The 24452-nt window shown below is 43.5% G+C and overlaps 1 protein-coding gene across 3 annotated transcripts in view; it reads right to left on the reverse strand.

Annotated features, from left to right (window-relative positions):
• Positions 1–8428: 8428 nt before the first annotated feature.
• DCP1A (decapping mRNA 1A) overlaps positions 8429–24452 on the reverse strand; it is a 43606-nt gene continuing 27582 nt past the window's right edge. For 2 of the 3 annotated variants that reach the window (XM_075287154.1, XM_075287157.1), the window contains exons 6-10: positions 22207–22314; positions 14175–14831; positions 12664–12729; positions 10524–10739; positions 8429–8895 (exon numbers count right to left, since the gene is read on the reverse strand). In XM_075287154.1, coding sequence (XP_075143255.1) covers positions 8815–8895; positions 10524–10739; positions 12664–12729; positions 14175–14831; positions 22207–22314 — 1128 coding nt within the window. In that variant the 3' untranslated portion in view covers positions 8429–8814. The remainder of the gene's footprint in view (positions 8896–10523; positions 10740–12663; positions 12730–14174; positions 14832–22206; positions 22315–24452) is intronic. The other variant, XM_075287156.1, reaches the window with a different exon arrangement.

Genomic DNA, 24452 nt, shown 5'->3' on the forward strand with positions numbered 1-24452 from the left:
TTTTTCCAGCTTCCCAGTATATTGTACAGAGTAAATAATGGTAGCAATAAGGGTAACAATCTGTCCCGCAAACATTAAGACCTCATATGGCTCTGAGAGCGGAAAAATAAAAAAAGTTAGGGGGGGGGGGGGGGGGCGGAGAGGGTAGCCAAAAACAAAATCGAAAAATGCCTGCGGCAGGGAACGGTTATTAGACTATACTGGGGTCCGCTGGATACTGCTGGAAAACACGTAAAGAAAAGTCCTGCTTGCATGAAGAATGGAGTCCCTGAGCGGAGATCAGATGCAGGTGTGAACCTAGCCTTAGAATAACCTAAACCAATGATTTCCCCTTGTAAATCGCGGCCTCCATTGCTGAGATATTGCCGTTTCTGCCAATGTGCAAATTAACGCTTCAGAGCAACAAAGGCACCGCAGCTTATCTCTTTGGAGCAATGACAGCACCCTCATTGCTCCAAAGTGCTTATTTACATATTGACAAAGGAGAGATTGTGGCAAGGAAGGCAGCGATTCATAAGGGGAAAGTGACCCCTTAATTTATCTATCTGCGGGGTTGGGTTGATATGACTGGTTCTGGTGATATTGTATATAATATGGACTGCAGACTCTTCTCTATTAGTATAGCACTGTTCTATGTATACCTCCCTATGCTTAGATTCCTATGAATGTATTACACGTAAAATCCTGTCTTATAATGCACAGCACTGCGGTATGTAAGAAGTGTGTGCCATATTACTCGTCAGACTATTCTATTTTACAGGCCGGGTGTGTACAGTCCTTGAATCAGATGAGGACACAGTGGTCAGGTTACAATACTGGATATAGATATATGCAATACTTCCTTGCTGGAACCTGCACTATTGCAATCCTGGTTGTGCCACATTTCCTCACTATGAGGAACTAATACTTTTTTTTTTTTCTTTTGATGCTTCAGATCTGTGATAAAATCCTCACTTCATATAAATCTTCCTTACTTTTACATACAAAACCAAGTCGTAGAAGTCCCTGGTGTTTATTTCCTTCATAATGAAGAATAATCTGCAGAGTCATCCTAGATGGCACAATCCTGTTCATTTACATTACGTGTCTGCAAGCATGACAAGAACCTCCTGCAATTCTCGGCTGCACAGCTTTCTTCCATGGATTTAACCCCTCGAAAACCAGGCCATACCTGTAGGATGAGGCTCTACGTTTTGGAAACGCAGCTTTATTTTTGTTGCAGATTTTATGAGGCAAAAGCCAAGCGTGACTACAAAAGGAATGGAAAATATCTAGGAGACTCTTATACTTCTGAAAAATCTGAAACAAAAAAAGCTGGGTTTGCACAATGTGGAGCCTCAGCCTAGACGGGTTTTTCCAGTCCAAAATCAAGTTTTCATACTGTGACCCATCTACAGGATAGGTCATCAGTATGTGATTTGTAGGGGTGTCACACATGAACCCTGCACAGATCAGCTGTGTAAGCAGACTTTGGGGGCCAAAAGCGGCTAGTGGAGAGAGAGCATGTGCAGCAACGCTACCATTCACGTAATATAAGCGACGCAACAGCCCCATCCACTGCATAGCAGTGCCGCTCCTATTACTTGAATGGGACAGGCATTGCCCGTCCATTAGCACCTGAATGCTACTGCAACAGCTGATCTGTAAGGGTCCAACTCCTGGATCCTGCACAGATCACATACTGGTGACCTATCCTTTTCTGTTATAGGAATGAATAAGCAGAAATCCTGACAGGAACAGATCAATCCTATGACAAATACAAATGGGTCCCAAAAGAATCCACTGACTGTAATTCACAGCATATTTTTCTGCATAGGAGCTGTCTGGGTAACCATATCGGACCCCTGCCCTCCCCAGAACACAACTACAATTAGCACATGGGCATCAGAACCAGGTCTGATCTGATGAATGACGTTGTCTTTTATATCAGGTTGTCAGCTGGGTGGATGTGCATGGTCTACCTGCAGAACAGAACGAACTAGGATGCACTATGGGGAGAAGGCAAGCTGACAGAAGCAATGTTCTGCAAGAAAACCACGGGTCTGACATTCACAGGCAAGTCACCATCTACCTGTGTTTGAGACCATAGAAAAGGTATAACCAAATGGTAGTGACCTACCTCTTCAGCAGAGGTCACCTGGTCCATAGGCTTTGTATTAGGTTTTAGAGTTAACAATACTTACCACAGACATGAATAGATTTGTCTTCCCACCATTTGCAGACACTTACATGACATCGCATGATACGTACAAATTTTCATCTCGTGGACGTAAACCCTTTTGTATGACATAAAGCAGATCTAGACAATCATCAGGGACGGATACTAAAAGTAGATTAATAATTATTATTATGATTTTATTTTGTATATAGCGCCAACATATTCAGCAGCACCTTACAAATCAGATGGGACATGAACAATGTATTAGAAATCATGTAACTTTCATTGTAGATTCTACCATTATATGCTGAAACTGGAATATCCCTTTAATTAAAAATGTCACCATTTTACAATTTAATAAAATATATATATATATATATATATATATATATATATATATATATATATATATCCTCCAAACTTTGTGTTTTCAGGGAACCATTTGCTCTTACAAAGAGTTAGACATGGCTCATACGTCATGCAGGAAGAACTTCTTGACCACTTTTTGTATTTGTTCCAGGAAATTGTTTTTAGAAAGCAGATCACTTTCATATACTTTTTATACAAACCAGAAATTACTGTTGCTTAAAGGATCCCAGCGCCTTATGGTTACTGTGTCATAAAGACAATGTAGTAACTGATGCTGGATGACACAGCAAATATTGTGCGACTGGCTGGATTATGCTGTACATGATGTAGCTATACTAGACTCAAACCAGCACCTCGTTTTCGGTCCTCTGCACCCACCAAAACACATGAAATGCTTCATCCATAGCTGCAGCTACTGCTCCCGAGAACCCCTAAAGAGTGTCCAGAGCCATAGACTGCCTGGGGAGACTTCAACCTATATTGGACATTGATTTTAACAATTCGTAGCCCCTCACATGATTGCAAAAGACTCCAAATTCTACACCCCACTCCATGGGGCACATTGGCTCCCATAACAAGCTTTAGCCCTTTTCCAGGAAGACACCAGAATATCCAGTCAATGTACAGACAACATAAGACTAGTAGTAATTAATATTCTATTTCAAGCATAATAAATATTGAAAGGGACAGTGCTCTAATATTTCGCGACTACAACACACAGTAAAATTGGTAGCAAATACACAAACAGCAGGGAGACATTTATGATCAGGTTATGTTTAACTGACTCAAACAGGGTTTGAACCTTGTGGATTGATGCCTCTATTATTGATACCAGTGTTTCTGCCTTGAAGATGACAGGTTTGGAGCAATGAGGGCATTACTAATGCCTCAAAGAGCTCATATGCCGATTGTGAAAAATGGCACTTTCAGTAACAGAGACAGCAATTCACAAGGAGGGGACAGTGTTTGATTCAGGTGACCTTAACCTATGTGTCTGTAGGGCTAGGTTGAAATGCTGGTTCTGCTGACAGACTTTCATGTTGTTCCAAATTTTTTAATGAAGCTGAATGGCTGCACTTTCAGGTCCCCTTCACATTGACTATACTTGACTTCAGGATTCTCCAAGCCAATTATTTTTGTTTAGGGTTTATACGAGATATATATAGATCTCGTATATACTGATACTTACCATAGGCTACTACTCCCTTTACTTTGCTTGATGCTTGGGGGCTCAATTTTCTACTTTGACACTTGTTTGACTACACCCATGCATGTCATTTTACTCGCATTTACACACCCCAACCTATGCAGAAATAATAGCAACTCACAGTCCATTATGCAAAATCTTGAGTCATACTATTCAGTGGTTTAATACGCTAACTAAGGCTCCGTTCCCACGGAGTAACGCGCCGCTCATTTAGACACGTAAACACATGTCAGAGCAAAGCGCTTCAAAACAGATCCCATTGACTTCAATGGGTGCCGGCTTACGCGCGCTACACATTGAAATCAATTTGTTATAAAGCCTCCCATCAATTTCAATATGTAGCGCGTGTAAGTCGGCACCCATTGAAGTCAATGGGATTGAAGGGCCTCGCCCCAACACGTGTTTACGTGTCTAAATGAGTGGCGCCTTACTCTGTGGGAACGGAGCCTAAGAGAACAAAAGCCTGAAAATAAAAATCTAAAAACCAAAAGCGTGACCAAGTGAAGAAGTGCACCCTCGAATTCTATGGTTTTGCATATCAGGACCGAACTAAAAAATAAAAACCATAAAAGCTGGTCTTAAAATTAGGTAAATACAACCTCAGATGACCACCACCACATGACAAATTACACCATAATATTATTTAACAAAAACTAGACCACAATGTGGAAGCAGTGTGTGAAAAATCAAAGTATACTTTAAAAAAAAAAAAGCTGTATATTTACCCTGCTGCTGTCTTTGCGCTGGCACAGTACATTGCCACTGGGTCACAAAGGACGCTGTTTGTAGGTAGAAACATAGCCAAAAGCCAGAGGCATCTACAAACAGCGTCCTTTGCGAGCCAGAGGCAATGTCATAGTTGGATCACCTGCCCTACCGTGTGGGACTCAGCTGTTTTTTGGACCGGATCACAGCTTATTGATACATTTTTCTTGTACTCTTACATGCCTGATGAAGGGTTTTGTTTTTCTTACCCGAAACGTTGCATTAATAAAGAAAGCGTATTTGAAGCATAACTGCGTTTAGAGTGTGGTTCTATATCTCCGTATTTGTGAATAATGTCAACAAACTTAGGCTCCATGTACATGACCGTATAGTTTGTCCCATGTGAAGGGTCTTGCTGGGCAATCTGTTCTAGGACTGTACAAGACTTTATACATGGTGTCCTATCAGTTTTTCTGCTGCTAATATCCCCATTATGCAGCACATTTTACATTTGTCTCTGAGGAAGAAGCATTTAGAATAAACAGTCTGCCTCCCTCTCCTATCCATTCTAACCATTACTGGTTCTTTACATGTAACTCTGCCAGGAGTCACTGTACAATAGGAAATAGATGAGAAAAGCCAGAGTGAGCATAATATAGGAAACCCAGAAACACTAGACTACAAACAAAGGGCAAATATATGTAGACATGAAGCAGCTAAAGAGATCCCCGACACAGAAAAAAGAGCAATCAATTAGCATTGCAGTAAAGCTGCTTCCTGTCTGAATATCATCCCATCTGTAATAGTACAAGAATCCAGAAGTACACAGAAGACTTTTCTTACATTTTAAGCTGTGCAGAATGTTCTGTCCAGTGCACCGAGAAGGTAGTTTGCAGGTGTGTGGAGGGTGAAAAGAGAAGAAACCCTCACTCTCCACTCACTGTGACGACATCTCGCTTCTTTAAATGTATCTATGGACAGGAATTCCCTTGTAACAGGGAGTGAACTGTAAAAAGGATAGACGGCAGACACCTAGTGACAGAAACTTTAAACGTTTTTGGGTTTTTTCCCCACAAGCAGAAAATATCAAGATCTTTAATTTAAGTGTGGTACGTTTTGGTCCAGAACCACATGTTCTATGTTGTCTGATAAGTTAGAGACCATTTAACATTGTTTTAAAGATCACGTCTACAACCAATCCATTACTCTGCTTTTCGCTACAGTTAAATATATTTTATTAACAACCAAAACATTTTTTTTTACATGAAAAAGAAATGTCACTTTTATACAAAGTAAATCCAAAACTACTAAAAGGACCCATATGAACAAATACATTCCTATTAAAAAGGCATCAAGCCACTTATTGTACCATCCATATATCCTGTATAGAATACTTTGGTGTATCAGTTACCCCTTTTAATAGTGCATTTTTGTTTGGCTGCATTAAGCTGGAAGGAAGAAGACACCTGATAGTTAAAGGGGAATTCCATTCTCAAAGTGATTGCATATCTCTAGGATACACCATCATGTTATGACTGATGGTGGTCCAACCTCTGGGCCACACCCAGAAGCTTAGAATGAAAGGGTTAAAGCACAGATTCAGTGCTGAGGACACCCCTTTGCAGTCTTTCGGCTGCCCACTGGAAAGGGAAACTGCAGCATGTGCACATCTTCATTCAAATGAACGCGGCTGGCTGGAGTTCTCTAAACAGTGGGCGTCCAATAGAAAAATAGTGTAAGGGGGGTAGGGTTTCAGCATCGGTGGGGGTCCGAGAAGTCAGACCCCAAAATATCAACGTAAAGGCATATACGTGTAATAGGATTATTGATTTTAGACAATACGTGAAGATGAGCAAATATTGTCAAATAGCAAAGGTCATACTACATGTGAAGCGAAGGGCAGATTACAAGCGCACTGAACTGGGAGTAAAGAGTTAAAACATACATACAGTAACGTAGTTAAAAGGTCACAATAGGAGAGAGTGCACTGCTTGAAGGCACATGCATAGCTACAACCTTCAGACAAATACGGCTTTATATCCTTTTCTAATTTAATACAAATATTCTGAATATCTGTATAAGGGTGTGCACAAATATAAAAATAAGACAGATTCAGCGAATACTTTAGAGGCATGGACAATAGGAATAGAGGGTGTCCTCATTCAGATTCCTCATCTCAATCCAAAGTAACTTCTTAGAAAAATCTGATTAATAACGCAATATGGTGCACGGATGGGCTGCTATGGATACACAACTTTTTATATGAGGCTGTAAGGAAGCAAGGCACCAGCAAAAAATCTGACATGAATCAAAGCTAAACTGTTACTGGTCCGAGCCTTGGCCGTATTCACACAACACCTCCCTTTTTTTTTTCTTACAGCCTTATTAATGAGATTTAAAATAGATGACCATTTCTTAGGATAGGTATTTTTTAGAGAGATTGCGGTTTTTCACACAATGGGGAAATTTTTTTTAAGAAAAACACAAATTGCTGGGGTAATCTGCACCAACCCCCCCCCCCCCCAAAAAAAACAACAAAAAAAAAAAAAAACCCCAAAACACTATATAAGGGTAAATTTACACTGAGTAATGACTCTTCATTTTCCGGCATCTGTCTAGCCACAATGGGATGCCAATGCAGAGCGTCAGTATTCTGTTGCCGGTTCCCGCTGCTGGTTAGGCCTACCCCAGTAGGGAGTCTCTGTGGCCACCCATGGTTTTCAGTCCTTTGTGTGAATTTACCCTTAACATGTCACATTTATTAAGTGTTTAGACACTTTTTATGAAAATGGGACATGGCTTAGACAAAAAGGGATGTGTGTGTGGCTTTGTGGAAGGTGGGCATGCCCTATGTTGCGAGACCATGCGACTCAAAACGTGCCAAATTTTGTTGCACTGATACATGTCTAAAACTATCTAGTCCATGTTTGCACTGTCTAAAAGTTAGATCGTATTAGTAAATCTGCCTCAGTGTGTAGAGGTGGAACCTGACTGCTCTGTACACCATGTAGTGACCTAACTAAGGCCAGTACAGTGTGTATGAAGCAGTCTGCTCCCAGCTTCATAGACTGTGTAGAGAACAGCTCATCGGTGTGGTCTTGGGTGTTGGACACACACTCATCTCAAACTAGTTACCTACCCTAAGGACAGATCATTCATTTTAGGATAATCCTTTTAAGACTGCTTTCACACGGAGTAACGCTCCGCTCATTCTGACACGTAAACACGTGTCAGAGTGAGCACAGTAAAACAGAATCCCATTGACTTCAATGGATTCGGTCTTATGTGCGCTAACCATTGAACTCAATGGGAGGCTTTATCGCATTGAAAGCAATAGGTAAAAAAAAGCCTCCCATTGAGTTCAATGGGTAGCGCACACAAACCGAACCCATTGAAGTCAATGGGATCCTGTTTTACTGTGCTCACACTGACACGTGTTTACATGTTAGAATGAGCGGAACGTTACTCCGCATGAAAGCGGTCTAAGAAGCGGTGTAATTCTCGATCCTGCTCACAACACCTGTTTATCTTGCACATTTGGATTGTGTTTTGCAATAATATTGCACTGAGAAAACCACTGGTAAAGGTGACATCTCTATCAATGAGCAGATAAATATTTGGCTAATGCCTATTTTGATAAGAAATTGACTTCTTTGCGGTTTGCTATTGCCTGTTATTCTGTAGTGTTATTCTAGTCCTCACTCTGCAGCCCGGCCATGCTGTGGTTTTCCTTATTATGCCAATAGTATAACAAGTCCATATAACAACCCTCAGGAGGTATATAGTATATACAAGAGGATGCCACGGCTTGTGCAGTAACTAGTTACTGCATTTGTAGCAGGCCATACATATATACATGTGCGTTCTGTAGCAGATCTGACAACTGGGGAATGGTGTCCAAAGCGCATTGGATAAAGCAGATCAATCTCAAGGCTTTTATCATTAAAAAAAAATGAGGCATTTAATTTAGAGACAAAAGTTTACTGGAACTTTAAGCCAAACGTTTAAAAGGGTTAAAATTAAAATTGCTTGAATTGGGCAAGACAAATATGTCATAAAAAGCATAACATGGATTATATATATATTAAGAAAGGTTTACATGTGCAAGCCTTTGTAAAACTCTGTATTACCAACGTCCTTTTCCATACTGCTGGTATCGTCCAGTAAAGCATGAAGACCCTTCCTGTAGGTAATGTATGTGAAATCCATGTTGCATGTATGTGCATAACATTCAGTGTAAACAACTCTGCGAGATTTCGCCCATGGCAAAGTCAATCCTCACAACACATACATACAATACGTGCTGCTCCTGCCACGGGCTGGCTTTGCATTGTTTTGGTTGCTCCGTACATTCAGGCATAGAGGATTTCCTTCTTCATAGCTTGACATTGTCCATACTCTTGGTGACCACATGTATGTAGGCTTCATGAATGGTATTAAGGAAGGTGGCGTCATTCTTGAATAGATACAAAAATAGGTTACAAACAATAGTAAGAATGATAGTTCCTATTTGGTATAGATTGCACCTAGTAGTAGGGATAGTCACCAGATTTGGGGTCACTGTATAAGCAACATTGTCCTTATGCTGCCAGAGTCCAGGCACAAACCTGACAAGTGCAATGTGCAATGTTCAAAAGAGTAAGGGCGGGTTCACATTTGCGCCCGGTCTCCGCTTTGTCGGTTTCCATCTTCTGCCCGAGAAACTGGACAGGAGACGGAAACCCGGCAATCAGTGTCCACCTATGATCGTTTTCTGGTCTCCGCGGCAAAACAGTTTTTTTTTTGTTTTTTTTTAACTGGATACAAAGTCCTGCATGTCTGTTGTTAGTCTTCATGTCCGGTTAAAAAAACCAAACAAACAAACAAAAAAAAAAACGGTTTTGCCGCGGAGACCAGAAGACACTCATGAGCGGAACACTTTGCAAACCCATTCAAATGAATGAGTTTGAAAACTGAGTGCCGGTTTCTGTCTCCTGTCCAGTTTCTCGGGCAGAAGACAGAACCCTGCAAAGCGGAGACCGGGCGCAGATGTGAACCCTCCCTAAGGTGTACTCTCTTCAGCTTCAATGTCATAATGTGCATGTACTGGGACCTCATCTGTGCGGGCAGCATCACTGGGCAAAAGAAAGCCCCCTTCACAGTACAAGTCTATGAAAGAGTACCATCAGCCATGACACTCTGACAGTGCAGAGATATTAGTACCAAAACTAACGGCACTGATATCTCTGACCCCAGGGCACATACCTGAATTCAGCGCACTCTTAGCAGTATGTAACATGGCACTTATTAGAGGACATGAAGGGTCCTCTTTGAGGCTTCATGCATGCAACTATAGTCATGTAAGGGATTGCGGGAAGACAAAATGGATCGTATAAATAGAATAGATGGAACCAAACTGCAAAAACATAAAGGAATAGGATATGCATCATACTTTGCAGCTTGGACACTAATCTGTGAAATATACTGTACATCGGACCCAAAAATTTTTGGGATACCAGCCGTAATATACGAAAATACAGTCATGTGCACGAAGCCTGAAAGTTTTAAAACTGAGCAATGTATGGGACTAAGCATACCTTGGAGGCCTTAAACCCCAACAGCGTAAGGTCGTGCTGCTGGCTTAGAGTCCCCAAGCCTCGTGACAATAGAAATACCAGCATTATAAAATATTGCAGAGCAGCAAAAGTCTGTTTTATCCTGGACACATTCAAATATTCCTAATCCTAACCATGAACTGCGGACACTGTTAGGATGGGTACAGCAGCGTGGACAGACTGGAGGTGATGATCACTAGGTTGCATGACTGAGAGAATTCTCATTGTATTGTCATTGTACTGGCCCCTTCAAAAGGCTAGACAAATGCTTTAAGGCGGTGTTGTATCCTATTCTCCTTCCGGTGGTAAGTAAATATGCTGGAATGATATTCGGAGAGATTACTATGTATTTTATGGAGGATTTGGGCTTTAAGACTGTTCGGATCTGTACTAATAAACTGCATATTTTGACACCGCACAATACAGTTCTTTCTACACCTTACAGATTACAATTGTTTAATGCCGTTATAAGGACTGGCTATGATCTTACCTTGATGAGATGTACTAGAGCTTCCTGAAGCTGAGGGCGATTGAGGGCTAACCCATTACAACAGGATCTAGTCCGATCTGGCTTGAGGTTGATCATAGACGGCGTCCCAGATTGATCATCTTGGTTACTGAGCTTTGCAGCTGGTTGCTGAAATACACTGGGTGACCAGAGGACAGAGGCGGCATCAGTGGTTGCAGGGGCTCCAAACTGGGAAGCCTGAAATTACAAAAATATTCAATGAGCCCTTGTCTGCACAGAAAGACATAATAATGTACACCGCCGAACAAACATCACAAACTTTTTTGTGCAACTTCAGGAAGTGAAGATCTGGTCCCACATGAGCAACGAGACTACTCAAGGCTTAAAAGGGAGTCTGTCAGGAACACTGGACCCCCCACAGCTCCTTATAGATCAGGAGTTTAGTGTTCCAAATCATCCTGTCCATGGCTGCATTAAAAATAAAAAGGCTTTATACTTTCCAATTGGCTGTACTCCCTGCACCAGCACAGTGCTTCAATGAAGCCAGGAACACACTTTGGTTTCAATGCGCATGCGCTTCATCTCTGGCATGTGCACAGTGAAGCCGGGGTGTACGTCCTCAGCTTCACTGATGATGAAGGCAGGCCTGGGAGCCCCAGAGATGAGACCGATGAGAGACAAGTAGAAAGATTTTTTTTATTTTTAATGCAGCCGTGGATTGCTTTATAACAGGGTGATTTGTGTCACTAAACCCCTAACTAAAAGGAAGTGATGTTTGAATTTTTTTTTTTTTTTTTTTGTAATCTTTAGTCCCCCAAGGGATCACTTGTCCCATAGACTGCAATGCAAAGCTCATGGATACTGGACCGCTCCTTGAATCTCACTACAAGGGAGTCCGACTGAAGAGAGAAAGTAAGTGTTTGGACTCCACAGGAGGCTTTTTTTTTTCTAGTTCAGGGGCAGATATACAAAGGGTTAAAGCCCTTGATCAGAGTCTGCATTACCGCCAGGTCTCCACAACATGAAATCGCTCTGCTTCAGACCTGACATCCAGCGTACTATTACCATGGAAGCTGGGAAGGGGTTAAAGAGACACTATCACCGTCCCTGAGCAATCCGTCCTATCAGTTTCAGCATCCAATATCCTAATTTGGTCCCGCCCAGAAGCGGCCACCTGGTATTAGAGAGACAGGCTCTGCCCATCTGACAAAGAGACAAACCTGCACATCTGGTGCTGAAACTTACAGCGCCGATTGCTCAAAAAACACAAGGGGCTAGAGAAAAATTTCCAACTGCACAGGAATCAGTAGAGACGCGCCTATTGAAGGATGTTAGAGTTGGTGAAGGTGGTGACAGGTTCATTTTAAAGGGGTTAAAATGGATATCCTCTCCGTAGAATAGGATATCAACTGTAGACTGGCACTGTTCCAATTGCTGGGACCCTTGCAGATCAGCTGTTTCCACAAGCCATGGGATCTGCAGTGCTTACATGCTGTACTTTTAATGACCGTAGTGATTAATATGGGACATGTGTCATGGTTGGCGACTGCCCCCTAACCCCCTCATTGACTATACACAGTATGATAATGGATAACATACAGTCCTTGGGCTGCACATAACACAGTCACGACATGACACAACTTTGTAAAATAAATATATATTACTTTGGAGTGTAGATGGAAGTCAGGAGTACCTGGAGGACACCTAGGCAGACTTGGACATCGGATCCCAGTGCTGCAGGATTACCATCACAGATCCACTACGACCCATATATGTTACCATAGGTGGAGTCCTATTAGGGACCCAAATTGTACGCCATTTCGATGTGATGAGTTTCCATACAGAAACTACTAAAATATATAAATGCCTTCACTGCTTTAAATATCCAGAATCTCTCAGACATGGCATAGATCTGAGTACAGCAGAATACAGAAGATATTTCGGTGAAGCGCGTGTCCTAAATAGAAAACCAGTTTCCACTAGAGCATTGCGGATATTTCTGTTTGTACTCCACAGAGATAGATCCTTGGAGCTGGTTAGTCCCAGCCTTATCTCTATTCCTAGCCAACGCCAGCATACAAGCTTTGCCAGGGCTATAAAGACAGGCTTGGCAGAGTTGCCAATGCTCAAACTTTGCTATCAATATAAAGGCATTACTTACTGCTACCACCTTAGATACACCCAAGGGCTGGGCAAAGGTTTCAGGTTCTTTCTTTTCATGAGCAGTCTACAGAAAAAGAAAAGTAGAAAAAACAAAAAAAATCTGTATATAGAGAGATTAGGCAAGATTAACAGATTGTGCTTTGTAGAGCGAGCTGAATCATGCAGGTCGTGCAGGAAATGCTGGCATATGATGAGTTATGGATCTATATAGCGAGGGTTACATAGGCAGGTATCAGGAAGCATTACGTTTGGGCATTTTGTCTCCTCTGCAAGCTGGAAGAGAGACTCAAACAGGACCTCAAAATGCATTGCCATCCATTACCTAAATGTCTAAATACACCCGAGGCTAGGTTCACACTTGCTCTGTCATTCGTACCTGCTGTGGGACCCAAACGATGGAGAGCCCACCCGCTAATACAGTGGTTACCCCTAGACTATACTGAAAACAGTATAAAGAAAAGCCCTCCATGCAGGACTTTCTTCTTCGCCAATTTTCGGCAGAATCGGCCACAGACGAAGTCTCCGATTCACATGTGAACGAAGCCTTAATGTGACAAGCTATGGTAATATTGGCATGGAAAACACAGATGTGTCCACCCATACCTTAACTCAAATTTGGACTCCAAACTTCTCATAAATCTGATTCAATACAGTACTGCAGCCTGAAATAAACACTCTTGCTAGGCTGCAATCCACATCACAACCACTGGGTGGCCTCAGAAAGCTACAGAGGGTTTACAGCACACTACTTTGTGATGTGATAGATTGCATAAAGCTGCTCATTTCATGACAGACGTATCTTGACTTGTCCAGCTAAGGCCTGGTTCACATCTGCGTTCGGTAATCCATTCAGGGAGTCCATATGGGGACCCTCCGAAACGGACTACCGAATGCATTGGCAGACGATGTGCAGTCAAAGCACACGGATCCCAGTCTCCGCATGGAACATGCGGATATAAAAGTACTTCACAATCTACTTTTCCTGTCCATATGACTTACGTGGAGAACGCGCAGAAAGCACACGCACCCCATTACAGTCTATGGGGTCCGTGTGCTTTCACTGCACAGCACTTGCCAATGCATTCGGTAGTCTGTTCAGGGGGTCCCCATGAGGACTCCATGAACGGATTACCGAACGCAGATGCGAACCGGGCCTAAGAGGAAAAGTAAGGAAGGACACATCTCTATGCTGGTTCTACATTGTGCCCATGCAGCATGGCACAGAACAGGAGGGAGTCACTTCATTCTTAGGGTACACAAAGCAATTCCCATGCTAGGTAGCCTATAAAACATTGACCCGTGGGGGTTCAAGTGCTGGGAGCCCCACCAATATAGAAAACAAAATGAATGAAGATGGATATGGAGACAGTCTGGGGGTATAACAGGTTTGAGACTCCCATTTATTTTACTCGGCAGAGATGGCACATATGCAGCCTGCTCTTCCCTACATTTGGGGTTGTGTTCCCTCAGTGATCAATGTGTTGTAGGCTATCCTGTATTATACTGTACCTGTAGTGGTCCTGAAGACAGGCTTTTCAGAGAAGAGTCTTTGAAACTCTCCGGTGTTGCCAGCTGGTTGGGTGCACATGAGAATTTTGGTGCCATTGCTGTTTTGTTTATGGGCGGCGTTGGCATCGGGTTAGCCTGAGAATTCATCTTTAGCTTCTGCAGAAGATCTACCCCTGGATGAGAGGTGCTGGAAAAGCTGCTGCTTCGTATAGGAGCCAATGGTGGTAGTAATGGCTGAGTCTGGGGGGCGCTACCAATGTCTGAGACAGACTGACTCATTAGTGGAGACATTTGTCTGGTGTGTATCAGGTTGGAATGAAGTGGGGCGGAGGTACTTAGGATTTCGGATGATGAACCAAGGATGGGGCTAACACGATGAGAGTCCAATTGTGTCACCGGCCCTTTAGGAATCAATGGTGGTGGAAGACAGGTCGGGTGACTGAAGTCACTAGCGCTGCAGTTAAAGCTTCTCGGCTCTGCCCTGACTATCACCGGCTGCATGGGTTGTGGTTGAAGGAAGACATTGAGTTCTCCTACATCGGGCAGGAAGGGATCCTTGATTTCTGAAGTAGGGTAGGTGGTCGCATGCTGTTCTTTCGGCAAGGAGGTTCCAAAAAGTTCTTCCACTGTCAGGTGTTTATGCACAGTTTGAAAAGACTAAAAATAAAAATGACAAAAACATTAAAACCAAGTTTATTCCGGCCATATCCTAGCTAAACTCTGTTTGATGCCGCTTAACAGGTCTGCTGCACTGGGGGATTTACTTATCTAGCGTAAAGGAAGCTATTCCAATGACACTGCAAGGGAAAGGGGATATTGGCACAAGTTCAGAGGTGTTTTCATACTTTTTTTTTCTTCACTTTTTGTGTATTTTTTTGGATACAAGGCATAATAGCGTGCTCTAGGCATTATAAATGCATCTTTATAGACTTCTCCATAATAAAATACAAGAAAATAACACTAGTCCAATAAGTGCAAATAAAAAAAACACGAAAAACATAAAGTATATGTGTGTGTGTGTGTGTGTGTGTGTGTGTGTGTGTGTGTGTGTGTGTGTCAAAGCACAAATCAGTACCACTCTTGGGTTGAGACAGGAGTTGCTGGTAAAAGCAGGGGTGCAACTAGGTTCACCGGCCCCGATGCAAAAGCTCAGCTTTGGTCCCTATACAAGCTCTCCTCATTGGCCCCTCACATCTAGACATTTTTCCAGCATTTACATTTCCCTTCCCTTACCCATCTGGTTTCAGACCTCCATAAAGACAACATGTCTGTGCACATAAGCTTCCCATAATAACCACACCAAAGGAAATCAGAATGGAGCAGATCAAAGAAGGTTAATCTGCCTTAGAGTCTTAAGAGTGTCTTGTGGACCCCCCTGGCTTCTGGATCCAGTTACAGTTGCAACCGATACAATTCCTATATAGTTAGGTCAGTGTTTAGAGGCTGCTGGGCCCATGTACAAGTGCAACACTGCACCCCCTCAAGTTAGCCCCTGGCTAAATACTATTTACTTGAATGGGGTGCAACAGCAATAACAGGCATAGCACATGGCAAGAGTGGCAAATGAAGATAAGATGAAATCTATTTTTCCAAAAACACACTCCTTAGAAGAGCCTTGGTCACCTCCAAAACTAAAGTTCTCATTGGATAGCTTGGATAACAGCACACATATGAATAGACCATGGCTTCTCGCTGGTGATGGCGTCCTCTCCATTACATTAGGCAAGCTTTGTCCTGTCTGTGCATCAGCTTGCTGGGGTTTAAGTGTGAACAGTGGGAGTAGAGACAAAAATATCAAATCTGGTATCACAGTATGAGAGGTCTAGTGTCTGATCAGTGTGTGTTCCCCAGTCAAGAGAATAGGGGTCCTGATTCCTCCCCTCTGAGTCAGTGGTCGGCCATGTGTACTGCCGCTCCAATCAGCAGTAGTGACTAGAGATGAGCGAGTACTGTTCGGATCAGCCGATCCGAACAGCACGCACGCATTGAAATGAATGGACGTAGCCGGCACACGGGGGGTTAAGCGGCCGGCGTCAAAGCGGAAGTACCAGGTGCTTCCATTCATTTCAATGCGTGCGTGCTGTTCGGATCGGCTGATCCGAACAGTACTTGCTCATCTCTAGTAGTGACATTTTGTTTCTGGAAACGGATAACCAGTAAATGTCCCGGGGAGGGGGGGGGGGGGGGAATTCACATGACCAACCCAGGGATATAGGCACACTTATATTTTTGATAAATTATGTAATTTAGAAAGTAGGCAGGGGGAGGGCGCTTTGATTAGTGTAGGAAAAACCCCACATACTCCCCTGTCCCCAATACTCTAGTCCAGTGATGGCGAACATTTTTGAGACCGAGTGCCTAAACTGCAACCCAAAACCAAATAAATTATCACGGAGTGCCAACACGGCAATTTAACCTTAAAACTCTGTGGGTCCACAATTGCGGACCCACAAATTACAGTCATGTGACTGGGGCTTTACAGATCTTGTACTGAAAGGTAAAGGTCTCTGCATTCTGTACTTTTAAACAATTAATTTTCACTATTTACATCGCACAGGATCTGTTTTATAGTTACCGTGCAATGTTATTACATCCTGTACTAATTTCATGTCTGCTATAAAACAAATACTGTGTGATATACATAGTGAGGGGACCCCACACAGTACAATCTGCCCCTCAGTGGCCCCCCCACACAGTACAATCTGCCCCTCAGTGGCCCCCCACACAGTACAATCTGCCCCTCAGTGGCCCCCCACACAGTACAATCTGGCCCACAGTGGCCCCCACACAGGATTATACCTGTATACTCCACAGTAGCCCCCTCCCACACAGCATGAACTGGTCCACAGTAGCCCCCTCCCACACAACATGAACTGGTCCACAGTAGCCCCCTCCCACACAACATGAACTGGTCCACAGTAGCCCCCTCCCACACAACATGAACTGGTCCACAGTAGCCCCCTCCCACACAACATGAAATGGTCCACAATAGCCCCCTCCCACACAACATGAAATGGTCCACAGTAGCCCCCTCCCACAGAGCATGAAAGATCCACAGTAGCCCCCTCCTACACAACATGAAATGGTCCACAGTAGCCCCCTCCCACACAACATGAAATGGTCCACAGTAGCCCCCTCCCACACAGCATGAAATGGTCCAGAGTAGCCCCCTCCCACACAACATGAACTGGTCCACAGTAGCCCCCTCCCACAGAGCATGAAAGATCCACAGTAGCAGCATAAAATGGTCCACAGTAGCCCCCTACCCGCACAGCATGAAAGTCTACAGTAGCCCCCTCCCACACAACATGAAAGGTCCACAGTAGCCCCCTCCCATACAGCATAAAATGGTCCACAGTAGCCCCTTACCCACACAGCATGAAAGTCTACAGTAGCCCCCTCCTACACAACATGAAATGTCTACCGTTGCCCCCCTCCCCTGACAGTGCAAACAAACACAATATAGTTACCTGAAGAGCTGCCGGGTGTTCTCTCTTCTGTTCACTGCGCGCGCTGATGACTTACGTCATCACGCCCGCGCTTGTTCAGAGGTCACACTCTGTAGTCAGTGTAGGCCGCGTAGTACGCGTGGCCTACACTGAGCTACACTGACAGCTTTCAGCTGGATGCGCATTTGCACAACCAGCTGAAGGCAGCGATCGCTCACTAACGGGGAATCCTGCATCGGATTCGCCGTTAGTGAGCGATCAGGGCGACAGCACGCGTGCCAGCAGAGGGGGCTCTGCGTGCCCTCTCTGGCACGCGTGCCATAGGTTCGCCATCACTGCTCTAGTCACTAGTGCTAGTCACCTGTCACAATGCTCTAGACTAGAGTCTAGTGCAGGGGTAGGGAACGTACGGCTCTCCAGCTGTTGCAAAACTACAACTCCCAGCATGCATATTGGCTCTGCTGTTCTGGGAACTCCCATGGAAGTGAATGGAGCATGATGGGAGTTGTAGTTTCACAGCAGCTGGAGAGCCGAAGGTTCCCTACCCCTGGTCTAGTGTCTCCAGCACGGCCCAATCCTACTGCTTCAGGGTTTTATCTTTACCAGAGCACTAGCCACAGCTAAATATGTGGTTTTTCACTTTGCCCAGCCTAATATAATTTTTTTATTATTATTATCCTATTTTTTTTTCTATTCTGGACAACCCCTTTAAACATTTTCCAAAAACACCGAGCTTCGACTTGCAAGGTTCAGACCGAACATGCCGGATTCGAAACTGCTATTATTGTATTTTGAAGTCTGTTCAAATCTCTGAGCATAAGAAGCGGACAGCCAGGGGAGATGAGCAAATATATATAAAAAAAAAAAAACAGCATTATTCACCTCTCCTGTGCTCTGACACAACTCCCTGCTGTATTCAGCACTCCTGGCTGACGTAAGGGACCGCGGATTGGGCCTCAGTATCACGTGGTGTCAGGACGCGTAGATCCAAGGGTCACTACGCCACATGATGTCAGTAGGGAGTCGCACAGGAGTGGTGAGTAACACAATGTCTTATATTTCCTCACCTCCCCTGGCTCTCCGATTATTATACTAAGGAGTCTGAAGAGACCCCAGCATGTAGTAATAGCGGATTCATTAGGCCCTTCTATAATTATTGCAATAACTGATTCAAAGTAATTGTCGTGAATAAAATCTTGTTAGTTATCCAGGTGTACGTTTGGTTTTGGTTATTTTTCGATTACCGTATATACTCGAGTATAAGCCGACCCGAATATAAGCCGAGGCCCCTAATTTTACCACAAAAAAACTGGGAAAACTTATTGACTCGAGTATAAGCCGAGGAGGGGAAATGCAGCAGCTACTGGAAAATTTCAAAAATTAAAATGGTCGGAGTTTTTAGGTGCAGTAGGTGCTGGGAAAGGGGAGGGGGTGTTTTGGTTGTCTGTCTGCCCCTTCCCTGAGCTTGAGGACTGTTTTTTTTCCCCCCACTTGGAATTCAGCCTGGCTGAATATAGGGTATCTGCAGATCCCCTATATTCAGTAGATCGGGCACTTTCAGACACAGGGATACCTAATGTGTTTGTGTTTCACAGATTTTCTACTTTTATACGTATTCTAGGGAAAGGAGGGATTTAGAACTTTTATTTATTTTATTTTTTTAAAGCCTCTTTTTTTTTCACTATTTTATGGGAGATTCTATACATTACTATTGTGGATGGTCATGGTTTTTCTCGCTTGTGGTTCATTCTAAAACTGCTCAGATGGTTAATAGGTGTGAACTTGGCTCTGATAAGTGGTGAGGTGTGCAGCAAATCAGATATGGGCAAATGCCAAATGAGAACGTGTCCATATCTGATAAAATATAAAGTTAACAACAAGGCAGTCCACTAAATTGCAGCTAAACCTCAAGGTACTGTAACCACATCTCCCACTAGATGGCAGACTGCTACCAGATTTGAGCAGGTCACTGCTGACTTCCAGACATCTATACATATACACATGTGCTGCACCGTACCGCTAATATATACGTATGCCTATGTACACAATTCATAGATTAAGTGTTCCCTTTGCCAAATCGGGAGCCATGAACCGGAGACACACAAGTGCATTTGTTTAGCTAATCCATACAGATGGTCTGAGCTTTAGTTTCCAGTGAGCTGTGCAAAAGCAAAGTAATGAAAATATTCAGGGCATATGGCGAGACTACACGCAGTTAGATAACATGTAGAACTACTTGATGGATGGCTGACCGCTGTCTGCAGGCACCTCGTACAAGCACTCGCCTCCTGCATGAGAAAAATCGTAAGCTTCTGACGTTTGGAAGTTCCACAATGCAAGTAGATAATATTGTTTTACATCACATGGTCTATACATAGGAAGATTTTGGCTTAATGAAGCTGTGCAATCATAGAAAGTCCAGTAGATAGGACAAAACTTGCTGATCAGTGGGTGTCCCACTGCTGGGACTCCTACCGATCTCTATTTGTTGGGACTCCTACCGATTTCTGTATTGCAGCCCAGTCTTGAATACAGCAGCTGGCCATACAACATGTGCCACGCCATTCATTTCAATGGGGACAGCCAGACATAGCGGAGTGCTTACCTGGCCAGCTCTGGTGGTCCCCATTCCAATGAAGGAAGTGGAATGTGCTGCTCAACCTGCCTACCATTAGATGGGAGACACCATGATGGATATGACACTGAATCTCAAGTCTATGGGACTGCATTGTGTGTGTGTGTGTATATATGTGAATAAATATATATATATATATATATATATATATATATATATATATATATATATATACACATACACCATGGGATTGGTCAATGTATTTGTATCAATACTATTATTAGCCACCCCTCTGGTTATCATGATTTTTATTTCATGCTAATGTATGTCCACCCTAGATGTGTTACCAGCAAGCCGCTATGGTCCTCATGGTTACAAATATATGTATCATTTTTTGTATTGAATACAAATGATAGATTTTGATAGATTTTAGGAAGAACTCCATTTTTGTGGTACTCAATGCTACTCAAGTGCAGGGAGTGAGCAGCGCAGCACCTGGCGTGTAAAACAACATCAGGAGCTGTGAGGTACAAGAAACAGGGACATCTTAAGGATAGTCCATCAATTTTGTAAAGGAAGATAACCCCTTAAAGGTAATTTATTACAGAAGCTTTACAAGGTTGTACAAAGTTTATGGTGAAACAGACCGTTATAAAGCAATGTCGTCCATAGGGGGAGCAAACTAATCTGTATTGAAAATGTTAGATCTGGCTACAACATGGTCGCACACAGTCCTGCAGCTGCCGATGATTTCACATAGGTATGTGAAAGCAGTAACAGATCAGTGACCACGTAGCCAGTGATAGTGGAAAGCCTGAAGCCAGATACTACCATCACTTACCTAAAGGGAGCCTGTCACCAGAACCCAACATATCAACCCAGCCCTGCGGATAGATAGGTTAGGGTGCCCTGAATCAAATGGTGCAAGAAAAAGTCCACAGCTACAGCCCTAAGGGTAAGTTCACACAGAGTTTTTTGGATCGGAACCTGAGGCGGAAGTCGCCTCAAGTTCCGATCCAAAAGCCGGGTAGCCGCGACTGAAGGCCGGTGCACTGCACTGGTATCCAGCCGCGCACTCTGCTCTGGATTAGGCCCAATGAATGGGCCTAGTCCGGAGGAGGGAGTGTCTTCAGGCCGCATCGCGAGGCGACTCGGTCTGAAGAATGAGTATCTCACTTATTTTTTCCGGGAGCCAATAAATCTGCTGCCTACAAGGCAGAACCTTTGTGTCATGTTTCTTTCACTGTACAAATCGCTTTCCCTCGTATCCGTGTCTACATCATATAGAAGTAAAAGAGCGCGCTCACCTTTACAGGGAAGGACAGGCTCTGATCAATTATTAAAGGGGAAACATCAAAAAGGTTCTGAAACTGAGAAAGACCTGAATACTACAGAATGTATCCTTCTAAAACATCCCAGCGGGAAACATACCTAGACAGTGTACCCCAGAGATCACCCTTATAAGTATAACCTGCATCTCTGATCTCAGTCATCGGTTCTTTAAGATGAAATAACACAGGGAGTGGGGGGGCTGGGCAGCAATGAAACACTATACAGCTATAATATACTTTGTGTGTCACTCACTTGTGGTTTTCCAGATCTCTGCTTGCTGATCTTTATCCTGTAGAAGTCACCAATGAAAGTTCTCACTGGCTGACAGGAAGCAGAGGTTGTAAAACCCATAAGGAGTTGATATAAAAGGATATTATACAAAGCTCTTGCATTCGTGCAATAAATTAGCCATTTATGTGGAAATTGACATCCCTTCAAGTCTTAGGGCGCAGTGAAATGTAGTTCCTTATCGGAGGGTTAGAAGACTACATTGTTATAAAAAGCTGTATGCCCCGGGAAAGTTCGCCGAGTATACATTAAGCAGATGCTCATAAAAAGACAAAAAATAAATAAAATCCGTGGGATTTTAGTCCGCGGTCCCATTGAATTGAACAAGAATCTCTTTGGATGTAAGAATCCATCTTCTACACCATTCCAGACAGCCCAGTGTACGCACCTTATCCTGAGGAGCAGAGGTGGAGATTTGCTCTGGAGTGTCCAAACTTTGCGACTTTACCAGAGGAGCATTTCTGGAGACGCTGGAGCTGGGATCGTTTCCGTGGCCCTAATTAAGACAGAAGATAAGGAAGAAGACATTAGACTAAGACTGTATTATAGGATCTTAAGCCAGTTGTACAGGACTGTTATGTCACCATAATTTAGTATTTGCGCATAATGATGCCTCTACATTTCAGATATATGGGCACACTAGGCAGAGGTTGCATGTACTTTCAATGGGTATGTCCACTACTTGTTTCACCTGAAAATCTATCATCAGGGAAGAGGGTGCAACATCCCAAAAACATTAGACAATTGGTCAGAGCTACCAAAATTGACACCATGGGCAAACATTTATCTCATGTGTATGGGCACTTCAAAAGGGTTTTCAGGATCAATGGCAAACCCAGGAGTGGTAGAGCAGGGGTAGGGAACGTACGGCTCTCCAGCTGTTGCAAAACTACAACTCCCAGCATGCATACTGGCTCTGCTGTTCTGGGAACTCCCATGGAAGTGAATGGAGCATGCTGGGAGTTGTAGTTTCACAGCAGCTGGAGAGCCGAAGGTTTCCTACCCCTGGGGTAGAGGGTGCACAAAAAAACACAATTTGGGAACTGGTGATATGTCAGCAGTGAAGTCACCTTAGCCTCTGTATTCTTGGCATGTCCAATGCCAGCTGCAGGTGAAACAGGGGGCACAACGCCCAAACATAGGACTTTTACTTTACTGCACCCAGGTCCCTACTAGGTTCCACACAGATCGTAGAATACCCCTGTAAAGGGGTACTCTATTACTATAAAGTCCAGACAATGAAGGGGACGGCACACTGATTTTGCAGTGCATTCCCTTCTTAGCGCCACTCCTGGCCGTGCAGGGAACTGTTGTACAATCCTTTCCCTGTAAGTTTGAGGAATGCTTGACAGTAACATAGAATATAAAGTAATAAAAGATACTTCACTAATATGCAGCTGCTGTTCAGTAAGGAGATGGAAAAGAGGAGCCACTTTAAGATGGCAGCATTAAGACACTTATCACTTGCTATATATACTGTTATCCAGGCCTCAAAATCACAACCTGCTCTCATCCAGCCAGTATTCAGCAGGCACTTGTAGGATTAAACTGTACTTAAAAGTCTAGATTAAGTCACCCGGGCCCTTAATAAATCTCTCGGTGCCTTTGTGGACATGCCAGGCTGTCATCGGGGCCAATCTTGTGTGGGCGGCTCATCAGGATTATTGCATGATCCATCTGGAACACTGCAGCTAAATAAGCAGTTCCCATTACGGGCCTGCGGCTTAATTACTAGAAGTGAGAGTGCAAGGATGCGATGGCAAGGAGAGCGAGGCACGGATATAGGTGGAACCCATGAATTACCACAGGTACAATAACCATCATACACCCCACAATGTTATTGTGTACTGCAAGGAACACAGATGGCAAGTAGGAAATATAGTAATACAGCACAGTATGAATTAATCCAAGATCTGTCAACATGCTGGAATGTAACTCGCAAAAGCAAGAAAAAATATTTGGGGGATTTATCATCCTACTATGCAGTAAAACAGTCATAGACTGCAGGTTTCAGCCTTGTTAAAAAAAACTAAAATTTTGCTGGGTTGAGGACACATGATGGATAAAGCTGAATGTTTTGTTGCAGATTTTGCCAACAACTCAGCCTTACAAGGGGTTCCTGGCTAGCCTGGCAGTAGAGAGCTCACATGACAGCTGCAGCCAGTCACTAGTCTCAGTGGTTGCTGGTGAGGGACCAGTGACATATGACAGCAAAATCACTGCTCCCTCACAGGGAAGACAAGAGGCCAGTGACTGACCAGCCATGTGAGTCTCTCCACTCCCAGTCTGACCAATCTCAGTACCAGAGGTTGTGCAACAGAGTCCTAGGAAAAGGGGAGCATGACATTTTCTTTTCCCTGGTGAAAGCTTTTGATTGAATGTACATAATGGAATCAAAATGATTGTATCTAATAGGTTCTAAACTTTGTTCTTGTACAGTAAAAAACCAGACAATTAACTAAATACTTTTTTTTTGTTTTTTTCTTTTCAGCTGTTATCCCAGCAATGCAACCTATCCACAGTACAGTCAGTGTCCCCTCCTACTCCTCACAATCCAATACAAGTCACTCACCAGCCAAAAATGGCAGGAGGAAATGAACTGGATTTGTTGCATGCTCCCATGAGAATAGTGTC

The sequence above is a fragment of the Leptodactylus fuscus genome, chromosome 9 (genome assembly GCF_031893055.1).
Source record: "Leptodactylus fuscus isolate aLepFus1 chromosome 9, aLepFus1.hap2, whole genome shotgun sequence".
NCBI classification, from domain to species: Eukaryota; Metazoa; Chordata; class Amphibia; order Anura; family Leptodactylidae; genus Leptodactylus; species Leptodactylus fuscus.